This window comes from Perca fluviatilis, chromosome 2 (genome assembly GCF_010015445.1).
Source record: "Perca fluviatilis chromosome 2, GENO_Pfluv_1.0, whole genome shotgun sequence".
In the NCBI taxonomy this organism is placed as follows: Eukaryota; Metazoa; Chordata; class Actinopteri; order Perciformes; family Percidae; genus Perca; species Perca fluviatilis.
In genome coordinates this window covers 21,680,556-21,706,108 of record NC_053113.1, presented here as the reverse complement: position 1 = coordinate 21,706,108, position 25,553 = coordinate 21,680,556, and the positions used below count along the sequence as shown (strand labels likewise).

At 39.6% G+C, this 25,553-nt stretch overlaps 1 protein-coding gene across 1 annotated transcript in view; it reads left to right on the top strand.

The window, feature by feature from the left end:
- The window catches only part of gdpd5b (glycerophosphodiester phosphodiesterase domain containing 5b), a 46,288-nt gene that overhangs the window by 4,255 nt on the left and 16,480 nt on the right, over positions 1–25,553 (top strand). Inside the window, exons 2-3 of the mRNA XM_039788843.1 lie at positions 13,036–13,209; positions 24,137–24,240. Coding sequence (XP_039644777.1) covers positions 13,093–13,209; positions 24,137–24,240 — 221 coding nt within the window. The 5' untranslated portion in view covers positions 13,036–13,092. The remainder of the gene's footprint in view (positions 1–13,035; positions 13,210–24,136; positions 24,241–25,553) is intronic.

Sequence of the window (25,553 nt, the reverse complement as noted above, 5' to 3'; positions counted from 1 at the left end):
AGCCCTGCTGTTCCCAACAAGTACCCCTTTTTGTCAAACATGTTTGATATTTGCAATGCGTAGCAGATCCTGTCAAATGGACAAGTTCAGCAGTGTACATGCAATCTGTGTGAGGACACTACGTGAAGCACTGTGGTTTCAAAAAAGGAGCCCACAATAAAAGTTAAAGAAAATTTAGAAAACTTTGAGTTTCTCTGCCTCACCTTTATTGGTGTAGGTAACATTCCCAAAGCTAATTGCTATTAATTTAACCCTCCATAGGAACCTTTCAGTCTATGATGGAAACAAAGGGGTCTTTGGTCCGCTGTCTTTGCTAGTTTGCAACTTGAGCTCTCTTCAAAGTCAAAGGCTCAGATAAACTGGAAGGTGCACAGTTATTTTGGCAAAGCTGAGGATCTGTTTTGAAAAAACTGTAGAATAACTACTAGACTAGATAACAAGTCTGCTTGTGTTTCTTTCATTCTTGGGAATATTCCCACCATTTGAGACCCATCCTTTCACCGACATCACCCCTTTTTGTAAGACGTGTTAAGGTTTATCTAATCCTCTTTACTGGAGAAAGAAAATTGATTTTCAGGTGATTTAATATTCTGACTTATTTCCGACATATACTGTACTTGTATTTACTATTTCTATAGTTGTGTGGCCTTTATGTAATCATCCTTGTAATAGAATTAAAGAAGCCAAACATTTGTATAAGGAGAAAGCTCAGTTTCCCTCTCAGAAAGCCAAGTTCACCATAGTAGCACCTGCTCGTCTGGCCCTGCCTCCCGGGCTCAGGCACCAGTCACCGTAGAGGACAGAACTCGGTGTGATGTCAACACACAGATGGTTGTGAATAGCCCTCATGTAGACTTGCAGATGGCACCTTGATAAAACATACTAGTCCACCCACAACAGTCAGACTGAGGAGGCCGGAGTGAACTGGGCCAATGGAGTTGTCCATTTGCCAAACACAGTACAACAATGGTTCCCCCCATGTCTCTGCATGCCACGGATGTCTTTGTCAGCTGTTTGCTTTCCAGGCCACAGTATCAGCACTACAGTATCACCTGTGATACAGAACCAACCCCAGAATGCTTTCTCTCAACCCGAACAGGCAGACTTTCTGCCATTGCTTTATATTTATTCAAGCCTCACAGCAGAAAGCAGGGAACATTAGTTCACAGCAAATTCATTTAGGAAGCATTGCTCCAGGTTGAAACGGTGATGTATAAAGTAGTTCCAAAATTTTCTGTCCCACGGCACTATGATACAATAATGTGTGCAATAAAGTGGCATACACACAGTTTTCGTCTCATCTGAAGTAATCGGTCACTGATTTCACCGAGTACTATAACTTTGCAGCACAAAGAACTGATTTAAATCACCTGAAAATCTGACTGCTCTCTGCCTCCATCTAAACATACTCGTCTCTACTGTTGAAAGAAAGCAATTCTCAGCGATTGATTGCTACAGTGATTTTGACTGGTCAGGGGCCCCACAGCCCCCCTCTCTGTTGACTGGCATTTTATGGCAAAAGCAGCTGTGAAAGCAGAAACATTTGTTGAATGAAATACTGTGGTTTCAACTCTATGGGGGGACTGTTAAAAAGTAATTGGAGCCTTTGTTGAACAGCATTTTAAGTAGTCTGAAGAGCTATGACAAGTAGTTGTTGTACTTGTAATGTGTTGCTCTTACTCTCTTTCACACAATATGCATAATTCATGGACCTTTTTATGAACAGTTTGGTGAATTAACAATGATATGCTTGCTTGGATAGCTGGAATGGGCTGAAGCTGCTAATATGCCAGGTGAGCTAGGCATGGAAGCTCTTAAGGCCGTTGTATGGTTCTGCGTTGAATTGATGGCTTACCCCCGCACTGCCCGCAGACCCCTCTGCGTCTACGCCGGACCCCACACCGTAGCCTGACATGCACCTCTCAAAAAATGTAACTACACGTCGCAGCGACGCGTATCGCTCGGCCGTGGCTTGGTAGCGTTGCATTTCCCCTGACTTAATTTCCTGGTTCTCCTCCATAAACAACATGAAATCAAGGAGAGGGTTAACTTTTCCTGCTACAGATTTCCCACCGTGGTCAGAAAACGCAGGGGAGACACTTTGTTTCTCTCACTATGACTCTAGAGTCGCTACTCGCTCCGAAGCTAATCGCCGTCCCTCTCTCACTTCTCCCTCGCTCTACGCTCCCCACACACACAAATATGCCGGCTCGACGCACACACCAGCTCACAAGTATAAACATCGGGCCACTTGCGTAGGCTACGGCGAAAGCTCTGCATGGAGCTGCCGCAGGACCATAAATCGGGCTTTAGCGCAAAGCTTTGTTCTCTTTCATAATCAAACCTTTAATAATCAGACAGAAGGACATCAAATCCAAATAAAAGTGTGATTATAAGGCTGTTTAAAAAAACAAAAGAAACCTCTTCATGTAAGGCTTGAATATAGGATCCAGATGTCGTACACCTGCTGCTAGTTATAACACCAACACTCAAGTTGGTTTGACAAAAGAGGCAAAGTTCCCATCTTCTGACCCGTTGCTCCCCCCAAAACGCCCTTTATCCCCCTGCCCTTTGGTCCTGGCTGTCTTTCTCTCCCAGACATACCAAATACAGAAGAGATGTCAGAAAACTCTGGTTTTCACCTCTGCACTCGTCACTGTTTGTTGCTTAATACTTTTGCATTTTTTTATCCATTGTAGTGGCATGTCTCTGTGGATGGCACTATCAGTCGGTTTGTTGTTCTAACACTTTGGTCCAGACTGAAATCAGGTTTATGACTAACTTCATTATACTAACTAATTACATTCCCATTAAGCCTCAGCTGTACTGTGTTTAGTGCTAATGTTAACATGCTAATATGCTGAACTAAGATGCTGAACATGGTAAACATAACATCAGTTTAGCATCAGCATTAGGGATGTTAATGATTAACCGTTCAACCGTTAACCGACAATTAGAATTTTGACTGATTATCATTTAAACAGTTAAAAGCAATATTATTAAAACCAAAATTTGTTTTGCATGTTAAAGAAAAATAGGCTATACAATCTATTTCTTAACTGCAAGTTAACTTACTAGTGCTAACCTTGAATTAACAAGTTGTGTTTTAAGCCCTAAATTTTTTTTTTTTCCTGCTGTGTCTTTTCTATGGGATGGTGCTCACAGCGGAGAGCTATGTGACACATGCCACTACATTGATAAGGACTAGCGGGTTAAATCGGCCGTCCTACACACCGAGTATGCCAGGCAGACACACTGTTGACAGCCTCTCTGGTGGGTGGCTGTGGTGGAGACAGGCTCTGACATATAGCTACGCTCTGGCTCCGCGGACAGCTGCAGACTTGTGTTGGACACACAAACGGTTCCAGGAAAGTGGCTGCATATGTAGGTTAATGAGGGTCGGCTATTGGTCATAAAAAAATAAATCTAATTTAGCATCCCTAATTAACATAACATTGCTGATAGTAGCATATAGCTTCAATGACTTATGTTAATTACTGCTTAAGTACAGCCTCAAAGAGATGCTAGCATGGCTGTAGAACCAAATTTTGCGAAGTGACACCAGAAAATGTAGCTTTAATTTATGGATTCTTGTCAGCATTGAAAAGGTATTTGGGCAGCATTGGCATGGACATTAGCGGTCATGATGGCACAGTGGATATGGCGCATACCTTTGGTGTGGGAGACCTGGGTTCGAATCCCATGATGAGCAAGACACTTAACGCCTAGTTGCTCCAGAGGCTTGTGACCTCTGATAGCAATTGTATGTAGCTTTGGATAAAAGTGTCAGCTAAATGACATGTAATGTAACATAACATTTGGCTCTGGTCTTCCCACACACCAGTCTTACTAGTTCTTCATAGCCTGGCATTCTTCTTTGTGGGATCCACCTCCTGTGCTGAGTGCTTCCCTTCACTTTTCCTCCAGACATTCAAAATCACAGGCTGTACTAAAGTTGATGAGGAAAGTGCTTTGTGCAAATATAAATTAAGCTGACAAGAGTCAGTGTCGTCCAGTTTTTAAGGTGATAATTATTCAAACCCACACACCATCAGCTGCCTAAACATTGGCATGGTGGATCAGAGGTTAGCACTGTCACCTCACAGCAGGAAGCTGTGCCCTTGCTTTGCTAAAACCCCACAAAGTGGCATTTTTTAGTGAATTTGGGACATTTTTTCTTTCCACCTCTTCACCAAAACGTGTGTCGGGGTGGGGGGGGGTCCCCTTACGGCATATTCCAAAACACAGGAATTCTCCCACCTTTGGCCTCGATAGGATGAAACCTAATAGATGTTGCTAACACTGTAGATTCCTATTTTCATGGTACATTGGGAGAGGCCTAAGAGAGACACAGCATTTGCAGTACCCAAAACAACAACCTCAATGACGAAGAACCTCTCCATCAACAAGGCTCCGCAAAGCTCCTAATATGACTTTGTTGTTCACTGTATCCACATTGCTTTGTCCCTGCAGCATTAAGCCAGCTCACTTCTCTATCAAATTGCCTTGGACCACAGACACCAAACCTCACAGCAAACCTTTCTTTAGTTCATAAAGCAGGCTTCATAAGGTGAATCCCACTCTTTAGATATTGCTTTTTACCTTTTTCGGATGAAAAATGAGAGCAATATCTTCACATATCACTTGACCTACTTATACCTCCTGTGGTTTTGTCCACAGTGAAATGAGTGGGTGGATTTCTTTCTCTTCTCCCAATCATTTATTTCATTTTTTTTTGCTCTAATAATGAAAATAAGTGACCGTAATGGCACTTCATCTTCCGACTGTCAATGTTCTAATTTGAAGAGACTGATGGAGTGCGATTAGATTAATTTTTCCTCCGATTAGCTTTGACCCATATTTTTCAGCTTGATGAGCTGTCACTTTGATGAGCAAAGTGTCAGATTGTCTGGATGTTCTTCTACCATACTCCTACTAGCTTTACTATATTCTGTTGTCTTGACCTGTCCAGCATCATGAGCACAGGAAGGACATTTACACCCAAGAGCCGTTGTGTAAACGTTTTGCAATACCTTTCTATCCTCATTTGTTAGGCCTGAAAGTTGTGGCCCTATCTCCTCTCAACAAGTATTTGTTGAATACCTGATTATTCTTTTGATATCTTGATGTCACAAGCTTGAGAGAGAGAGAAACGTGGACGTAATGTTACTGAATATTCATCGTGCCTTGGGTCTTGCATGCTTTGAAATGAAACTGCATTTATTCTCATGAATATTCTTAAGGAACTGTCAATGGATATTCTCAAGGTTTACCAAGCTGACTTCAAAGAAGTAGTGCTGGCAAGACCCATTGAGGTGTCTCCTCACATTGCCTTATGTCATCTGTTTAAAAGATGCATTTTACACCACAACCATAGCCACCTGCATGAGAGAAAGTAACAGTTTATCTGCAAATCATCTTTTTGCCCCAGCTGGATCAGAGTATTTTAATATTGATTATCTGCCAATACTGAGATATTTACAAAGATAAATAAGACATCTTCACATGTATATGCCAGTTCATTCTCAATTTGTCAAATCCAGCTAACCATGTGTAGTTGAATCTGGAAAAGCCTACTCAAAAAGAAATCCCCCTTTCATCCAGTTTAAAATGAGAACCTTGGGAATAATGTTCAACTTACATCAACCTTTCCTAACATGAAAGCAACCTGCTTGTTGTGCGGATGCACTTTATTCTGCATTGTCAGTGCTTATTGACTTGCCTTTTGCTTACCTGCAGCTACCTAATCAGTATCCCCTGCCTTCATCTTCCGATATTGTGTGAATTAATCATAACCCCTTCCTGTGTAGGTGCACCCTTGGTGGCGCTAACAATGTGGAATCAATGGCGGTGATTGATTCTACCAGATCTAGATCATTTGTGTCCCAAAGCAATGAAGACATGCATAGTAAAAATACAACTTTGCTTAGATGGAAAAGTTTGAGCAGGCTGTGAGTAGGCCTAATTATTTTTCCTGCTCTGTTTCAATCTCACCCAATGTACCAATGACTTAAAGATGATGTTTTTATCACTATCACAAATCAGCTTCCCTCTTATGTGCAATAATTGTCACTAACTGGCACAACTGACTGGACAGTTGGAGGGTGGTTTGTGGTGGGACTTAATGTCAGATGCTGTGGGCTAGAGGCTGTGTCCATTAATTCTTGGCCTTCCAGCTTCCACCACACTAACTCATGGGAGTGATTTTTATATTAGGGTTTGGTTAGAATTATGTTGATAACTTGTGTTGAGCTGATACTATTTATGGTTGCACTCTGAATTAATTTAACAGAATTATTTAGTGACCGTAGTTTCCCCTTGCATTACCGGAACAGTTGAAGGACTTTTATTTTGTACAATGTGCACACTCGTACACACAGTTTGCCTGGCCAGTTAGAACACGTCTCCAGATTTTCGGTTTCCCAGTAAACTTTATCACATCACGTAAAGAGGAATTAAAGAAAGCAGCGGGAAGTGTATCCTGCATTAGTGTATGTCTATCTTTATTATTTAAAATCTTTTTTTTTTTCAGACTGATCTCATGAAGTGGCGTCTCTTGACACGCCAATTCGTATGCCGTTTATCAACGCCGTTTGACCTCCATTGACTTACATTACCTTGCGTTTGCGTTTGAATTTACACCGTAGCGAGTAGTATGAAAGGGCGAAAATTTGCGTAGGGAGGTTGGTTGGGGTGGCGGATGGGTCAAACACAGGACTCTCACCCAGGAGACCGGGATCGTGTCCCGCGTGTCAAGTTTCCTTCGCTTTCTTCTTTTACTAAACCCAACCCCGTTCTTCTTTTCCTAAACCCAACCCGTTCGCCCGTGATGCTAATTCCTCGAGCCGTCTTTCCTGCTCCATCTCTGTGTCGCCTTTACACTGTTGCCCCTGGCAACCGTTAGCGTAGGATCCCCAAAATGGTGGGCGGGCTCAGACACCTCTCAAATCGTCACATGACAGCAAGCTACCATGACGTATGTCCTCATTGTCAATAGGGTGTAGACATACACACCGATGGCTCAAAATGCATACAGATATCACGCCACTTGACTTTAGGAAAGTGGTGTGTATGTTTACGCAAAGTTATGTCATGTTGCTTTTTTAGATTATTTGATCAGAGATTTGCTGTGTAACACAGTGAACAGTGTGCCCTTGTAACATGATTTATACTTAAAGTTAAACTTTAAACAACATTATAATGGATATACAATTTCCTATGCTGTTGTCAACTGATGCAATACGATAAACCAATGGCCAATTTATAAAAGCCGGTAAGTTTACTGAAACATTGTGATTTGTTTAGCTCAAACAGAAGAAGAGGTGAGTAACATGAGCTAACAGTACCAACAACATTGCTTAGAAGGCAAAGGATTTTTCATCACTTACTACTAATTTCATTACCAGACCTATCTCCACCGCGCTGTGGAGTAAGGTCTAGCCACACACACACACACACACACACACACACACACACACACACACACACACACACACACACACACACACACACACACACACACACACACACACACACACACACACACACACACACACACACATTCTTGCATTTCTTTAAACCAATCACAATTGTCTTGGGTGGCGCTAACTCCACACAGGACTCTGCTCCGGACGCAGTGGCGATGCCTCTGTAAAATAAAATAGTTTTGGGAAGGAACTTGTTTTGGTAAAACATTTGCACCCTGCAAAAGAAAACTCCACATAACATATTATGTGGGGTTTTTCAAAGTGTTCTCCACTCACAAAATACAGTAACGTGAGCTATTTGAAATTGTTGGATACATAGTTAAAAGTAATTAGCTCTTACTAGTGTATCACTGTATACTTTGTCTCAAGCAATCCCCACCAATCAGTCCCAAAACATCCCAGTTAGATAGTAAATGCTGTATACATATTCCTTGTATATTTTTTAAAATCATTCACCTAAGAACCAAGCAGGCCTGCCTGTTTGCACGGACCAAATTTTCTTCAAAATTTGCCATTTTAGCGTGTAGCTTGCTAGCTCGAAGGTTGTTGTTGTTTCCCGTAGCGAAGGGATTTTGATATTGGCAACACAGAGATCCGACACCCTAGAAAAGTACTTCCGTTGATCCAGACTACTTAATTTTAAATGTTGCCAAGACTCTGTATATTTTCTACAGAGAGAGCACTCCGCTGTCAGTGCTGCGCCAGCTTTTATCAGCTCTGATGTAATGACTCTCTCATTGCTTGTTATAATGGGCTTTATCACCCATGTGTCACTAATCAACTCTCTCACAGGCATCTTCTGATGGTCCATGGTTTAGCCAAGTCTCCATGGTGCTTCGTTGCTTGGTATCCATTACACATCTGAATAGGCAATTCAGATCATTCAAACATGACAGGGATTGGGAAAAGAATAAGTGGAGGCCCATTTGCAGAGGAATAAATAGATTCCTTAATCTACTCCAGGCTGTTTTTTTTTAAATTTATTTATTTTTTTTATGTAAAGATTTACTCAAGTGACCGTCAAAGCCACCAAGGCGTCTAATTTTGCCTGCAAAATCCTAAAATGCTAAGTTGTTGGCCTTTGCAGCCAAATTATACGGATTCCAAGTGTTACCTTTAACAATAAGTGGTTTTCACAATCCATTCTGAGTGATCCGATCACAAGTGGACAGCTCTAACTATGTTAGTTCATTGGTTCCCAAAGTGGGGTTAACATCAAAATGAAGGCAGAGTTCAAAAATGGGTGTGGTTCAAGCAAAGGCACCAGAAGTAGGGGGATAGGAAGTAGGAAGCCCCAACACACACACACACACACACACACACACACACACACACACACACACACACACACACACACACACACACACACACACACACACACACACGCGTGCTTTACGCCCTCTGGCCCAATTTGGTGCTGGGCTGGTGTGATTCCATCGCAAGATGGTCCCTAGTGTTACTGTAATTTTCTTTTGACATTTTTGGGAAAACGCTGATCGGACACATTTGACAAGGAGATAATGAAACTGCAGTTGCTTACTAGATATTGTTCCATTCGCATACAGAGCTCAATAAAATATCAAAGAACAGCTGACAGCTGGCCCTACCATAAACATAACCTTGACAAGAACTACCTGAAATTAGTAAAGTAGTTCCTGAACAAGAACACCTTACACTATAATGCAATCCAATGCAGGAACACAATACACCCTTGGACCCCTGGTGTTAAAAGAAAATGACCAGTTGGGGAAAGTAAAATATTCCTCTCTGAGAATGTCATTAATTAAACATTACAGACTTCATAGCATAAGGAAAACTGGCAGTATACTGTCATTTTGTCCAATCTCTGTACATAAGTGGTGTTTTGAGTGATGTTTCCCTGGTTATGAAAGCATGATTTGCCTCTTTTTTTGGTGAACTACTTTTATTTATTTTTATTTTTATTTTATAAAGTTTCTTGTCTTTGTCATAAGTGGGTTGGCCTTCAATCCCATAGTTCTGGCTGCTTGGCCTCTTAGTTCCCTGGTCAGGAGAAGACAAAGTTTTCTGCTGGGAAACTGCTGAAGCATTTCCTCCCCTGCAGACTGTTTTACCTCGCTGTGCCTTTAGATTGGAGGAAATGAGGCAGCAGAAAATGGGATGACAACAGCCGTTTAAGAGTTTTCCTACAACCCTTATATCTTCTCGTTCAGACAACTTGTGACAGACACATGCCTGTTAGAAAAGGTGCTTCTCCTGTGGGGAAAATCTTTGATCACTTGTTGATTTCACCTGTTAAATCTATTTCAGTCACGATGTGGCAATGCTGCTGACGGGATCTAAAAAGTTGTTTTAAAGGGTTAGCAAAGCAGATGTATTCAATAGACATTTTGATGTGAAACTAAGAACAAGGAAGGCGGTCTTTTCTTATTTTTTGCTCAGTCGTCTCAGCTTGTATGGCTCTGTTGTTGTGTCTGTGACAGTGCATCCCGCATTGTGGTCACACTTCTGCACCTATGGTCTGAGGTGTCACATTCATGTTGACAAAATAGGACAGTGCAAGTGCAGACTCTTGGATGCATATCCTTTCTTTCTGAGAAGTGCAGCACATTACTGCTCGTGCTGTATTTAACTTTGCCAATTTATTGCAGTTTCTTAAGATTGAAACATCTCTACTGGCTCATATTTAGCTAATGAGTTTCTGGTAAGACATGCTGATAAAGGGATTTATTGCAGTGCTTTTCCTTTATACAGCTCGGATGAGGGTTGGGGCATATTAACAACGAAGTAAAAAATGGATGAGCCTACTATCTCAGAGTGACAAATCTGTGGCCTCAGTGGTGCTCTGCCATAATTATGATAATATTCCACATCCAATAGTTGTAATTAAAGGGCTGTTTGATGTTCAGCTTAATTGAAGGTGTGTGTGTGTGTCTGTGTCTGTGTGTGTGTGTCATGATGCGACATTAACCGCATGAGCCACTTCGCAATAACAGCATGGAGGCATTGCTGTGGATAGAGGTTTGAACATTATTATTTTTGTCAACAAGTGACAACATGATGTGCAGAAAGTGGTTGTTACTTTGCCTTGGTGAACACCAATGGAGGATTACTGTGTCAGCTGCAAGATTGTTTTTCTGTCTTACAGTCTTGGTTGGCATGCCCAGACACACATCCATATTTGCATTTTGTTTATTATGTTAGCAGCTGTTGATTATATGCAACCGTCACTGAAGTTCAGGCCAGCCAATATTTATATTAAATCATTTAATCCAATTGACATGTCATGTGGTTTTTGTGTATACATGATACATTGTTAAAAAAACGTTAATGGTCATGTGTTTATTATAATTTCTATTGTTGTCTGAAGAATATTTACTAATGCCTATATACTGAATGAATGAAAAATGTAAACAATTATGTTTTTTTGTTTGTTTTGTTTTTAGATCCTTACCCCTTATTGGGCAAAAAATGTAAAGTTGTGGTGTAAAGTAGGTTTATAGTAATCAGATGCCATATCATTCGCTAAATCAAAAGGGTTTGTCCTCTGGTTAGATGATGATTATTATTATTATTATTATTATTATTATTTTTTTTTTTTTAAAGGTAGTGCATTGCAAGACAAATCGATACATCACTTAGTCTGTATATGGTGAAGGAAACCCAATTGGGTGAGAATGGTAAATGGGTCCTATACTGCATATACAGTACCTTTTCAGTCCATTTGAATTGAAATTAATGTGACAAAGTACTAGAATCTTAGCCTTTCAAACACACACAAGAACACAAATATAAAAGAACTAATAAACTGTCAAAAGGCTCAACTGACAGAACAGCTTGTCCAAGTTAAAATATATTTAGTGAACAAAGGCTACATCTGTCCCTTGTGTTAAATCAAATCAGTGAAGTGGATGACCAAAATTATTCTCTTGAGGACGCATCATTTAAATTTTTTGACATTTCTTGTCATGAAGAAACATGTCAGACTAGTGGAATGTTCACATGTTGTTTTTTTAACTGCTTGACTCTCAGACAGAGCAACTGCTGACACCATTCCTGCTGCTAGCAGGATTCGAGACTCAAAATGATGTGCTCACAAAGCTGTGATCTCCATCTATCCGACAGGCATGATTTATTCGAAGAAGCATCAGAAAAGCATAAATGCTCAGCTAGTAGTCGAGCAGTTCCTGATCTGATCAAAGTCTAAATCCCTGGTTGCCCGCATGACTGCTTGATGAGGATACATTAGTGCAGACTCAAAGCAAGATAAGGTGATTATTGATAAGACATTGGCTCATCTTGATTAAAGTATAACACCTAAGGCACAGAGAGCATTGCCTGTCAAGACCCTTGTGTTCCTGCTGGGGTGGGCCGGGTTCATTATACCCTCGGGTCAGGCACGCCCTCCACAGCAGTTTTACTAATAACAGGAAACCTGGCCACTGCAGCAGATGCTAATGATCAGCTGCCCAGAGCCTGAGACAGCCTGATTACAGCAGGAAGAGTGTAGTTAACATGCAGAAGTGCACTAAAACGTCAGATGTGACTTAGCCGTATGCTAGCTGTGCTTCACAAACTGCGAGGAAATATGGATATTCCTAGTTGAAATACTCAGGAAAACATTTGTATGTTTGTATGCCATTTTATCTTGTTTGACTCTCATCAGCAGAGAGACTCCATTTATTATGCATGGTTTAATTATGCTTTTGATATCAGGCAGCACAACAGGCTCCATCATGCACCTGGAGAGTGAGATAAACTTGTGCTAACAGCCATCACTGCTGTAATACCATTATTATTAGAGTCTCAGTGCTGAGTCAGCAGCAGCATAATGGGAGGACTGAGTTGTAACTCTGATTATTTACAGCCAACACAGCCTGGTACTTGTACCATGGTCACTAACACAGCATTGGACAGGCATGGAAGGGGTGCTGGGTCTTTTCTAAAGTGTCATGGTGCTCTGCTGCGCCTCCACATTGGGAGGGGTTAATGGAGCTGTTTGGGTTCACCATGTTTAGTTGCCATGTTGACCATTTAAAGCTGTACAAATCAGCATGCATCACTTTTTATACTGTAAGTTGAAGGGTTTTGCTTAATTGTCACTGTTACATTACATCCTTGTTACACCTGTTTACCTTTTCTTTGCCTGGCCTTTTTCTAGGCCTGACATTAAAAGGGAGAGATGGGGCCTGCATGCTGTCTTTTGACCCAGATATGTAGTGACTGTGTGATATATTCATGGACACTGTAATTTAATGTGATGTTCAAAAGATGGTGGGCTCACCAAGGCTTTTTCAATTTAATTTAATTTATTTTCTTGATCATATTGATGAAAGCTCCTAGCAGTCTCAGTTGTCATTGGAAACGGGAGCTGGGAAGAGAAGGTCTTAATTTTAGGCTTGGCTTTGTATCAAAGCATTGTGCTCTTCAGGCCAGCATGTGTTTTCTATCAAAGCGCCAGACCTGCTACTCCATTTACAGCTTGTTCCATGGATTGTGCACAGTTTTATTTATTTTTTTTTGGTCTCAACATTTTGTAATCATGTTTTTATTTTTTATTTTCTTCCAGGACACTTCGTAGTCAGTGGGATGTTAGAGCTCTGGAAGCAGGACTGACTGAAGGAGCATGGTGAAACACCAACCCCTCCAGGTCTATGAGCGCCAGCTGTGTTTGTCATGTATCACTGGGATCTACGGTTGCCGCTGGAAACGCTATCAACGTTCCCATGATGACACCACCAAGGTGAGAGGGGGAAAGAAACCCCTCTTTGTATGTGAACTACACCATTCAGAGTTGCTGTACATCTGGCTGTCAGTCATTTAAAATAAATAAATAAATACAGAACATACACACATATTGCATACAGTGCAAGATACAGTACTGAATGTTAATGCACTAGCTAAAACACATCACACATGTGTGCCAGTCTGTTGATGCATTAAAATGACATCTGACTGATATTGAGGCGTTGCAAGTATTTCACATCTTACAGATTTTTTGTTTTACATTTGTGGGTTTTTACCTTTTCCGTTTTTTTTTTTTTTATAAAAACACGAAAAAAACATTTCATGGTTTGATTTGATGCTCGGGCACATGGAGTTGTTAAAACAACACTGATTAGCAAAGCGGTAGGAAATAGATTTGAGGCTGCCCTTGCTGTCATTGATTATCTCACAATATAATTATAAGCTGTATACACACACACACACACACACGTGCACATGTTCTCACGTTGGTTGGCAATGAATAAGACATGATGTCGTTCTCTGTGAAATGTATCATTTCAGTTATAACTGTTGTGTCCATGAATACTTTTCGATCTTTTAAATAGCATTCCATTCTACAAATGTGGATTTCTATAAATTTGAATAAGACGTTACAGTTTTTCTCCTCAGTTTTCTACATATTCCAGTGACCTACCGCCTACATTTTGACAAAAACCTGTGTGTACAAAATTATGGCATTCCTCTTCTTGATTTTCAGCTGCTGAATTTAAAAGGAATTGTTGCAGCTGTTAGAATAATGTGAGTCTTTTCACAGATCTGAATAACAAGATGGCTGTGTAGGAGGTTGAAAATGATTGTAAGATATTCCTTACTGAATAGCATGGGCGTAAATCTCATTTAACAGTTTGGTGGGGGGGGACAATAAACCTAACATTTCTGAAGAGCAATTTTTGAAGGGGACACAAATAATACAGCCACAATTATACTTGTAGAGGATATGTGTACACAGAGGAAAGCCTTTATATTCTCATTAGTGTAGCATGGAGACTGTACCATTATCCTTCTTTTCAGTGTTTCTCTTAATTCAATGAAAAACCAAAATATTCTTCTTTCAAACCATTTATTTATTTTTAAGTTTACAATCAATCCACAAAAATACCGTAAAACATAATGACTTATTTTGAAAAGTGTCCCCATATAAAATATATACAATGCTTTTGTAAACTTGTTAAATTAGCTGATCATAATGTAAATTAGTGAGCCACTGGTAAAGCTCATCTGACCCTGACAACACACACCTCCAAAAATATTAACTAAGCTCAACACACTTACCTGAGACTCTCCACCTGACTGTCCCTGGTCTCCCTGTTCCTCACTTCTTTCTGTCTCCTTTGCCTGTGACATAGTGACGTTAGTATTTCCAAGCACCCATTCTTATGAAGATGTTACCAAATTGTCTTGATATGAGGACTTATTGTACTTACTTGGCATTTTGGTGTACTGAAAAAGAATCTTATGTCTTATTGTCATTTTCTCTGGGCAACAACACACATCTTTAACGGCAGATGTCTATAAGTAAGGTTCATAGGTTCACCCCGCGGTCCTATTAGAATTATAAAAGGATCTTGCGTCTTCCACATAAATATTAGGTTTTGTCTGGGACAGAGGATATATATTTTACTGATCAGCCACTTTACTTCATATTGAGCAAAACACAACTGTGGATCTTCAATATTAACCCTAATATCAGTTCACACACATAACATTAGGCTTATCGCCGTGTTAACGTTTGTTGTAGTGGGTGCATTTCTATCCAACAAGCTAGGTAACGTTACGTTATATTACACTAACATATGCAAACTTTTTTGTCATGACTAATTTATTAATTACTCAGCGTCATTTGTATTTGAGAAAAGAACAACTTCATCCGATGTTAATGTGAATAAAATAGCCTTGAACAGCCTACTTACTACATTCCACAACTAACGTTACTACCAGTATGTTCTCTCTTTTTCTCCCGTGGTCCGCCGGACTTGTGTGTCAAAACGCAGGCAGTGGACCAAACCACTGTGAGGCAAGGGAGGGGGAGGGGGGTCCCCGACCCACCTGGGATTTACGCCTATGCTGAATGTACTACGGAGCAAAACAAAATAAAACTCATGGAGCCGTCTGTGTTTGGCATCTATAGCTGTGTGCTCTTGCAGCGCATAATCCCCAGATACCTTTGTCTCTCAACATTGATTTACAGCAAACAATTATCTTTGACCAAATATGTCCTTGCTGGCTTATCCCCCATTCAATAACCTTGAGCTTTCGACATAGAGGTTCATTTGACAGTTCATTGATTACAATACTCCACTGTTTCTGAATCATGGTCTATCATCTCCTACATTCTGCACATTTTTAATTAGTTTAATCAGATTTTGTTATAAATATTTTCCATCAAATGTTTTTTTTGTTGTTGTTGCTGTACATGTTTTTTGTGTAGAGCTACAAGCCTGGCAGTTGTTTAGTGCATCCGTATAGCAGTCACATTTATGATACTATGGCAAACAATGAAAGGTTGTTAATAGAGTTGTATATTTGGCATATCAATTATTTTTAAGCATTGAAATGTAAGCCTATAAATGGTCCCATTCTTAGGCCATAATAATCCCAATCAATGTTTCATAATATTTAACAATTTATAGCTAAACTTTCTTGATAAAATCTTAAGGCAAAGTTTGCACCCAGTTCAGTCACGTGTAACTCTCAACCAAAAAAATACTGCATTGCTTTTTTTAGTGTTAGGCACATGTCAGGATAAGTATTACAGCCTACACATGAGCATTGTCCTGACCTTTCCCTTTTATCTGTATTCCATATTTAGAATAGACACACAGGTTATGTTGCTGCAACAAACTCAAACACACACCACACATAGCCATGTGTACACTCACATGCACTCAGACACTAGGTTAAACCTAGGACACAGACAATAGACTCATGTCACTCAGCACACAGATGCCGAAGAAAATATGTGGCGTGTGTTAAACCTACATTAGTTGTGTAAACAAACGGACCCAAAAAACACAGGCAGAGATGGGTGGGGGTGGTTATGTTTTGATCTCCTGGATCATATAAAAAGCATTGCAGAACTAAATAAAGAGATATAGATTATTATTTCCCCCTCCTGTTTGCAGGAAACTGGACACCATGTAGCTCGGTTTCCTGTTGCAAGCAGTTGTCTTTCAGTCCAACTAATAGAATAGAATAGTATAGTGCAGAGTCAGCGTTCTTTGTTCATGGTGCTCATCCTTTAATTTGAAGGTGTGGTGGTGGATAGCACTTATCTTGACCCCAGTGTAAGAAGCACACACAGTCAGGCACATGCACTCTGCAGGCTGCACTCCATTTCTGTTCAGTTGATTCAAGAAGTGGATATTTTCCCCTCAACATTCTTTTAATTTGTTTAAATAATCAGTGATTGAGCCAAAATGATGTGTTCTAGAATCATTGTCAGTAACTATGAAGAATAGGGGAATAGCTGTGTAGAGGTGTGCAAAATATCGATATTATATCGATATCGTGATATGAGACTAGATATCTTCTTCGATTTTGGATATCGTAATAGTAATATCGTAAGTGTTGTCTTTTCCTGGTTTTAAAGGCTGCATTACAGTGATGTCATTTTCTGAACTTACCAGACTATGGTTACTGTTCTATTATTTGCCTTTACCCACTTAGTCATTATATCCACATTACTGATGATTATTTATCAAAAATCTCATTGTGTGAATATTTTGTGAATGCACCAATGCAATAGTCAACACTACAATATAGTTACGGTATCGAGGTATTTGGTAAAAAATATTGTGATATTTGATTTTCTCCATATCGCCCAGCACTATAGCTGTGTAATCTGCTATTTGTTTGTCTGTACTTATTTGAGTGTCTACTAGAAACAGAGAGCTGTTCTTTCCATTGTGGATGCTTTCTAGCATAGGTCAAAGTGATGTCATATAGGACTGCATCTTTAACGATCCCAGTAAACAAACGGTGACCAATCAAGGGCAGGTATCAGCTACATGTAACTGGACCTGAGCGAATCACAGAAGCGTGAGAACTGAAAATGTCATGATGAAACAACTGTAGACTCATTCATAATCTACAAATGGATCACGCCATTTCTCCCCTTTTTCATCTTTGTATTGTAATGAGCCATTCAGGTTTACTGGCTGTCCTTGTGAAGTTGCCTCTGTCTGTGTTCAAGGTGCTTTGTAGGAAGACAGCCCACGTCATGCAGTGCAAGCCGATCTGGCCTCTCAGTAATAATTGAAAGTATTTCCATTTAGCCAGTCTTTACCATTCAGTCAAACAAAGGCTTCAAAAATAGAGGCAAAGCTGCTCTGCCTTCATTTGTCTGTGATCTTGTGGTCTTTATTATCCCTGGCCTGGGAAATATTGGACAAATAAGACAACTGAGTTACCTAGAACAAAAAGTCACACTGATGGCGACTCCACAATGTGGCATATGTGTGTCAACATATTGTTTAATTTGCTTTGGATAGCCACAGTTAAAATAGAATATCACCTGAGAAAAATGCAAATCAATTAAAAAAACTGTTGTAGTGATGTTGATCATAAAATAGTTTTTAGACCGGTGACTTGCATTCATTTCTAAAGGACAGTTTACATTTCAGCTGGTTTTCTGTATTGTGTGTGCTTTAATGATCACATACTTGTCCCTATTGCTTTCAGACTGAAAGGTTATAGACTTCAATAAACCAGATGTGAGGTGACTCAATGATTAGGCTGAGGGACAGTTTGAGATGTGTTTCATATAGGAAATGGTAATAGTTAATAGGGATTTTGGCTTTTCAAGAGGCTGTTATGTGTATTATATCCATTTTACGTTAGTAGTAGTAGTAGTAGTAGTAGTAGTAGTAGTAGTAGTAGTAGTAGTGGTGCTTTTGCTAAGTGGGTGGGACATCCATCTGCTGTATCAGTTTGTCTTAAAAAGCAAAGAGGGTTAAACTCTTTGTAAAACATGAACAAACACAAACAATGAACGCCACAGAACTTTCTTTTATTATGCAGTTTTACAGTCAGTTATAATGGAAAAAGAACATAAATAAACTACTTTAACGTAGATTTTCTTTAGGGCTTTATTGCGTGGTATCAGATCGGTGCATAAACTCCAGTACTTCCCGATACCAGCGTTTTAGGCAGTATCAGAGCCGATACCGATACTGGTATTATTACCTTTTTAATAGCTTCTCTGTTGAGAGAATTTGCTTTTTGTCTTATGTGATTGTAAAATTATAAAGGTTTTGGTCAGACAAAACAAGACTTTTGAAGACAATTTGGGTTTTAGGAAATTGCAGATTAATGCAGATTAATCGATAATGAATGTATGTACTGTAATTCAAAATAATGAATTAGTCATTGAAGTCTTTTTAGTAATAGATTATTTGGCAGTATCAATGTAAATGTAATAAATATGCGTGATGTGTCAGGTGATCTGCCTGAAAAGATGCAGCCAATCACTGAAGCAGTATTCACTCGCATGTTCCAGATGGTGAAACCAAGGCCTTAAAGGGTAAGGGGTTCATATGTAGCTTGCTAGAACGTCGGTACATGGCAAGGAAGGATTGCAATTTTATTCTTAGGAATAGGAGTCATTTATTTGGTATTTTACACTAGCCTCTAGTTTTAGGACAGTCACTTTAATGTGTAACACACTGCGAAAGAATCAAAGCAGCTGTTGCTAAGGGACTGAAAGAAACTATGTTGAGTCTAAAATATCCAGCTGTTAACGCTACTTAGTGCTCTGATGCTGAACAACCTATTTACCTTATCTCCCGTAATTAGAAAATCCCCAAGCTACACCCTGGTGAGTGGCTGTTTAACCCTGTGATGAATCCAATAAGTGACTTGTGCCGTTTTGTCTGGTTTGTGGTCTGCCTTTTTTAAAGAAGAAATCCACAAGCGTCCATTAAATGCAAAACACATGTGGAATGTGTAGACTGATATTTCAATGACGTGAAGTTTGTGGACCCTCTGACTGGCTGGTACTGCCAGTCCTCATGACTTCAGTTTAGAGCCAGAGTGTTGGTCTTGCACAAGAGGTAAACAACAACATCAAAAGGTTTAAAAGGGGGGAAAAGGCAATGCAGGGTCAGCCAGCCTCAGTATTAGAAGTTTAGTTTTTTTTTTTTTTTTTTTTCAGTTATCAGGACCACGATCATATGTTTGCATGCACTTGTGTACATTGCTCTGGTGGTATGGCTGCATTATAAAGCAGTGTAAAATGCCAGGGACTTATCTGGATATGCTCAGGAATGTGACAACGGACTGAGATGTTAAAGCCAGTGAAGATAGAGGCATGTGAGGCTGTGCCTCACAGGGAAAGAAGCATCGTCGGCGAAAGAATAACAGCTATGTTTTTTTCTGTTTTATTTGAGCTGAAAATATCTCTCTTACATTTACGTGAGTTTTCAAGTTTATTCACGCACACCAACGTGTTTGTGTTTATTTGTATCCGTCTGTACCTTTTGATGGCAAATTGATTCTGGACCATCTCACGGCATATTTTCTCTCCACAGTGTTGGCATGTTACTGAGTCAAGCTATCACACTATCATACAAATCATTATGTTTGCTATCAATATATACTTCATAATATACATAATGTACCTTATATGAGATATGACAAGCATATCACATTGAGTAAATGGCTGAACAAATTGAAATGGATAATAAACTAGTAAATAATAATAAATTCATCTGATTTACGTCTTCTCTAAGCTTAGGTATTATGCTTCTACAGATAGTTTCAACATATCTTAGTAGATTGCCAATACATTAGCTACTATTTATCTTACTTCTGATGACTAATTTACCCACAAGTTTGCAATTCCCAGTTATATCGCAGCCAGAAGCACATAATCAGCAGAGCACAAAAAGTGTTTAGAAAGTTGTCTTGTTAGATCGGTGTTGGGAACATTCAGCGTGTCACTGTAAATGGGGACGCAGTGTATAGAAAGTTGTCCTTTGATAACGGTGAAGGTAACATTCAGTGTGTATCTGTAGAATGATTAGTTTGTGTGACTGTATTTATTTTCTATCACTTCTCAAGAACGTCGCATCTTGGCTCCATGGTTGATCCTATAGGTGGACTTGCAAATCAGATATAAATCAAAGTATTTAGTATTGCCATCATTTGCTTAGTTAAAATATTCATACAACATGTGTATGTGTTTTCTTACGTGTATCTGAGTAAGCAAGTATGCTCATGTTGTCGGTGCATGTATAACCTGTGCTGTACAGCAGCTGCGGAGTATGAATAATAACCATCCTTTGGATATGACACTATGTTGTAGTCTAGATCCTGTTTGACAAATTGAAGCATTTTTAGAGGGATAATGGAAGGCGCACAGATTGTTCAGTCATGTTTGTGTTATCATTAGGGAGTCCTCTTAGGGCAAATAAATATAAGAGAAATCACTGCTACCATTATAGAATAAATTACTTAATACTATATGCCTCATTTGCCGGTTTTCAATCTGATTAGGATTGTCCCTAAGGACCACATTAAAAGCGCCAGAAAGTCTACACAAAAATGCTAAGTATTTAGAAGTCAGTTTATTAAATTCAATATATTTAATTCTAATAGACCTAATGCTGGGCAGTGTTAGACTCATTAGCCACATGTGGAAAGCAACGGAGCGTAAAACACTATTTTGGAACGGTGAGAAAATATTAGTTACATTGTTTGATGGTGATAGCTCAACAAGAAAAGTTGTTATATATCCTAGTTAAGAAGGCCTCCCACGATTATGTGAGACATTTTAAACTTCACAAGCTTACTGCTGTAAACAGATTTTAAAAATCCATTAAGCCTATTTAATAAATACATTATTGGCTGCTTCAATCGTAATCCACTGTACTGGACTTGCTGTGAGCCATTACTAAAAGGCAAGATAAATACAAATTAGAGGCAGAAAGCCACTGAGGGAGGCAGAAAGGTAAAATCGTGTTGGGTCTTATTGCAATGCTACTCTCTTGTCCTGCACAGCGGTGGTTCTGAACAGATGGCGCCTGTAAAATGACTTGATACACACCTTTGCTGCTGCTTTCTGAACAAAGGCCAAAGTTGTCGACTCTCTCTCCCTCTCTTCACACCTGCTTTTCCCAGATGTTAAATCACTGATGCAATTTCCTCTGACGCTGTGGTGAGTCAGCAATGATACATCGGTGTCACTCTATTTTTAGAGTTTTTCGCAGACCCCCAACATCATTTTGCTCGAGCAAAACGGTGCTGCAATCCCATAATAAAAAAGGATAAACACTATTTGATTCGTAAGTGCCTAAAAAGGGCTGTATGTCTTAGCTACAGTGTCTTTGATGGTTTTGAAAAGTTTTTTTAATTTACATTTCAGCAGTTACATTTTTTTTAAGAACTTTTTAATTACAGCTTTAATTACAGTTTTTTTTTTTTTTTTTTAATTAATTTAATATATCAGAATTTTCAGAGAAGAACCTGTCTTTTATGATTTCTCCAAGGGGCGACCGGCATAACACTAGTCAGAATAATTATTAGAACAAAGCACAAATGACTATGGGCATACACTGCTCTTCAAACACTTCCAGAGATTGTGGTGTTCATTGCAGTGTCAGTCTGTCCATGGGGCGTTGTGCCTGGATAAAATGCCAGCCATGCAGAATGGTAATGTGATGTCACCAGGGCAGGCCAAGTATGTCAGGCTAGACAAGCTCTGCTGCTGAGTTAGCTGGCAAACAGGAAGAGGACATCTTCAGTAAATGAGAATGTTTTTCTTCAATACACATTTGTTTTAGTTTTAAAACACTGTCTCGGCTAATCATTTTTTGTGCAGAACATAAGTAGTTGAATTTAACAAAATCAGTAGAACCTTAGGTAAAATATAGAAAATGTCCACTTCTTAAGAACAAAGAGCTAATGAGGTTTTATCATGGGCATGAAAGTAATTATAAGACATGGTGATGGAGCAGAAAAGATACACTTGCATACATTAATTTGGCCACGAGAGAGATATAATTGCCATATTCAAGCCAATATAGTAGTGTGAGTTACAGTATAGTACATAACAAAATTCCATCTTTAGCATCAGATCTCAGAAATATGCATATGATGGATTCAGTTTATGAGGTGATCCAATAATTTTAAAAGACCTCCGTGTATGTAATGTACTGACCACACCATCTCTCCGAGGCATCTCAGGTCACTTCCATCATAATCCTGAGAGGAGGGGGAGGGAAATGAAAGGGTGGGGGAGGGGGGGTGAACAAGGTGGGGTCTCCCAGGTGTTTTCCCATGGTCCTTAATGACCATGGGACCCAGGGGTGCTGCTTTCTCATCAATCAGCAGAGTTGTCTGTCACACATACGGATCTGCCTCTCACAGAGACCATGGTAACCTTTTTGAAACTGGAAGTGATTGGTTGTGTTCTTTGTTATAAGACCTATCCGAATGTGTGTGGGGTTAAACATTTGACCTTTTTAATAATCAAAGATAAAACAGAACAAAGCTGAAGAGAATTTGTTTTATTTGCTTAAGAAAATAAATACTTTTTTTTTCTTTTTTTTAGAAAGACTGATTTTACTTTTTAAGGTCATTTCTCTGCAGTGCAGCCAAATGTATCTGGTGCCCTCTGGTCCTGCATAATAAAGTTGGAAATTTCCTTCAGAAGACATGTCCAAATATGAGAGGGGATTGATTCAGCATTCCTTTGGGCTTGTTTCCCTTTTTTGTACAATTGATCTCTGTTATGCCGCAAAACCATGCCCAGAAATTAAATAATACATATTTATACCATCATGGTTTCCACTTAAGTCTGACCACAGGTCTGAATGTTGAAATGTGGGAAAGCTCTTTAAACAAGCTCGAGGTCTAAACATGACCTTCAAATGCTGCACTGAAATAATTTCAGGCGGTGGATTTTGATTGTATCATGATTCATAAAGTTTTTTTGAAAAGCTTTTAGATTAGTCCATAAAGCAAACTTACTGAGAATGAGACCAGATGTAAACCAGTCAGGCAGACTGTCTTACCTGTGTGTCGCATCAGCTGGACGAGGCTATAATAATCTGATCCTCGGCGCACACGCACACACACACACACACACACACACACACACACACACCAATGGTGCATTCAAGCTGATATGCTAAGGTTGCTGAACTGAGTGTCTGTATCTTGACACTACAGTACACACAATGCCCCACATACAGTACATGTGGCTTTTCAAGGACATTTAGACAGCAACTAAATAATATGGATTGGTCTTCAAAATGGTTCTTCATTTTATTTTATAAAATGCCCATCACTGGGTTCTTGGAACTCAAAGTGACATCTTCAAATTGCGTGTTTTGTCCAAACACCTCTCCAAACACCAAATTTGTGTGTGTGTGTTTGTGTTTGTGTGTGTTTTGCTGAGAGATAAGTGGTAAGCATGCCTGCTTGCATTTATCCTCCTGAGTAAGGCCTAGGGGTTTGTTACTGTTATCTAAAGATGTTGCCAATTTAAGATTTGCCTAGTTCGACAGTGCATAGCAGATGAGGACAGTAATAAGTCTGCTTGATTCCTTGGTGATAAGCAAAGTGTATGTGGGAATACTCATCCTGGATGACATCATGTGCTCCACATAGTTAAGTTTGTAGAGAGTTCACTGCTATTGAGCAGCTCTCTGAAGATCTTTTGGAGAAGTTGAAGTTGTGCTTGTCAAGCCAAATTATACAAATTCATTCCACAGACAGTCAGCATATTAGCTTTCTGTCCACAACAGCACAATTAAATAACTATTTTTTACCTTGTTTTTGGCACCATTCAGTTCTTCCATATTAAGTGGTGCTTTCTTTGTCAATTCTAATTAGTCATAGGGGATCCACAAAAACAATGAATTGTTTATTTGTGTGTGCAGTGGGAGCTGCTGTGGTCCTTCATCCTCCTCTTTACCTTCTGTCTGCTGCTGGTCTGGTTCTACTTCTGGTGGGAGGCACATAACGACTACAATGAGTTCAACTGGTGAGTACACAGCCAAGCTCCTGTGTGTTGTCGGGTCAAACAGGAGCCAGACGCCTATCACCATATTGTTTCGGCTGTAAATAAATTCTATCCATGCCAGTCGGCTTGTTGATTTCCTAAATCATCAGTTTAATCCATCCTCTGCCTTAATCTGAGCAAAGACCACCCGGCCCTCCACAGATTACACCATTATATAACCGAGATGGCTTGCCCAACATTTTGTAAATGACTCAGCCTTGTGCCACTTTTATTTGACCACAAATATTATTATATATGATGGACAAAGTTTCAACGTCCTTCAAAATGTGGATCAGACAGCTCTCAAGACATTATTTCCCCAAATTCTTTTAGTAATTAAAAGAAAAATTATGTCCGGCATGTTCTTGTACATGCTGTAACGCAATTTTTTTTTAAATGGCTGTGTCTCATATTGTCATATACCCTGGTCTTTCTCCCCAGCTACCTTTCCCATCCCCCTCTCCTCCTGCTCTTAGTAACCTCTACAATGTCACCTTTTCCTCTTATCGTCTGTTGCCTTCCATTACCTCTTCTCACATTCCTTTCCCAATGTAGTTTGTGATATCCCAGTCCCCTTTTCCTTCTCTCATTTAGCCCTTTGTTATTTTTTTCATGTACCTTGTAATAGGTCTTTTTTTTTAAAACATCTTTTGCTTTGTTCCTCACCCCAGTCCACTTTTATCAGCAATCTCACCAGTGTTTATTTATCTCTGGATGTCAGTTATGGTGGGCAGACATTTGCCATTCCTTTGTAATAGGAAGTGTACAAATGTCCTGCTTTTTCCTTCCTGCTTTTTGTGGGGTTTCCACAGTTAATCACAGAGATGACATCCTTGCCCTTATGTGTTCTAGTGATTGAGCAGCAGGGAGTCTCCCAGTCCATCTGCACTATGAATTTATTAACAAAGGGCTAAGAGCATCAGCTAAGTGACCCTGCTGTGGCTCTGTGCCACTTAAATCACTGATAAGGCTTTGAAAGTAGTTAGTGGTATAGGCCCTAGCTGTCATGTCAAAACACACATGTGCACAGACTCATACACTAGTCTTTGCTCTGCAGATGTGAACCTTTTTGATACACCCAGTGTCACTCTTTTTGAGCATTACAGCTCAGACTGACATGGATGTATATTTTTTTTACAACTATGTCTGGCTGCATCTGTCTGCAGGAAAAACCAGCAGTCAATAATTTGCCCATGAAGACTTTTTAAAACACCAATAGTCTAGTTTTCGAGTCACTGACAAGGCTTTTATTTTGTTGTTCTCGTTTTTTGAACTCTCCTTTTTAACTCTCCTCT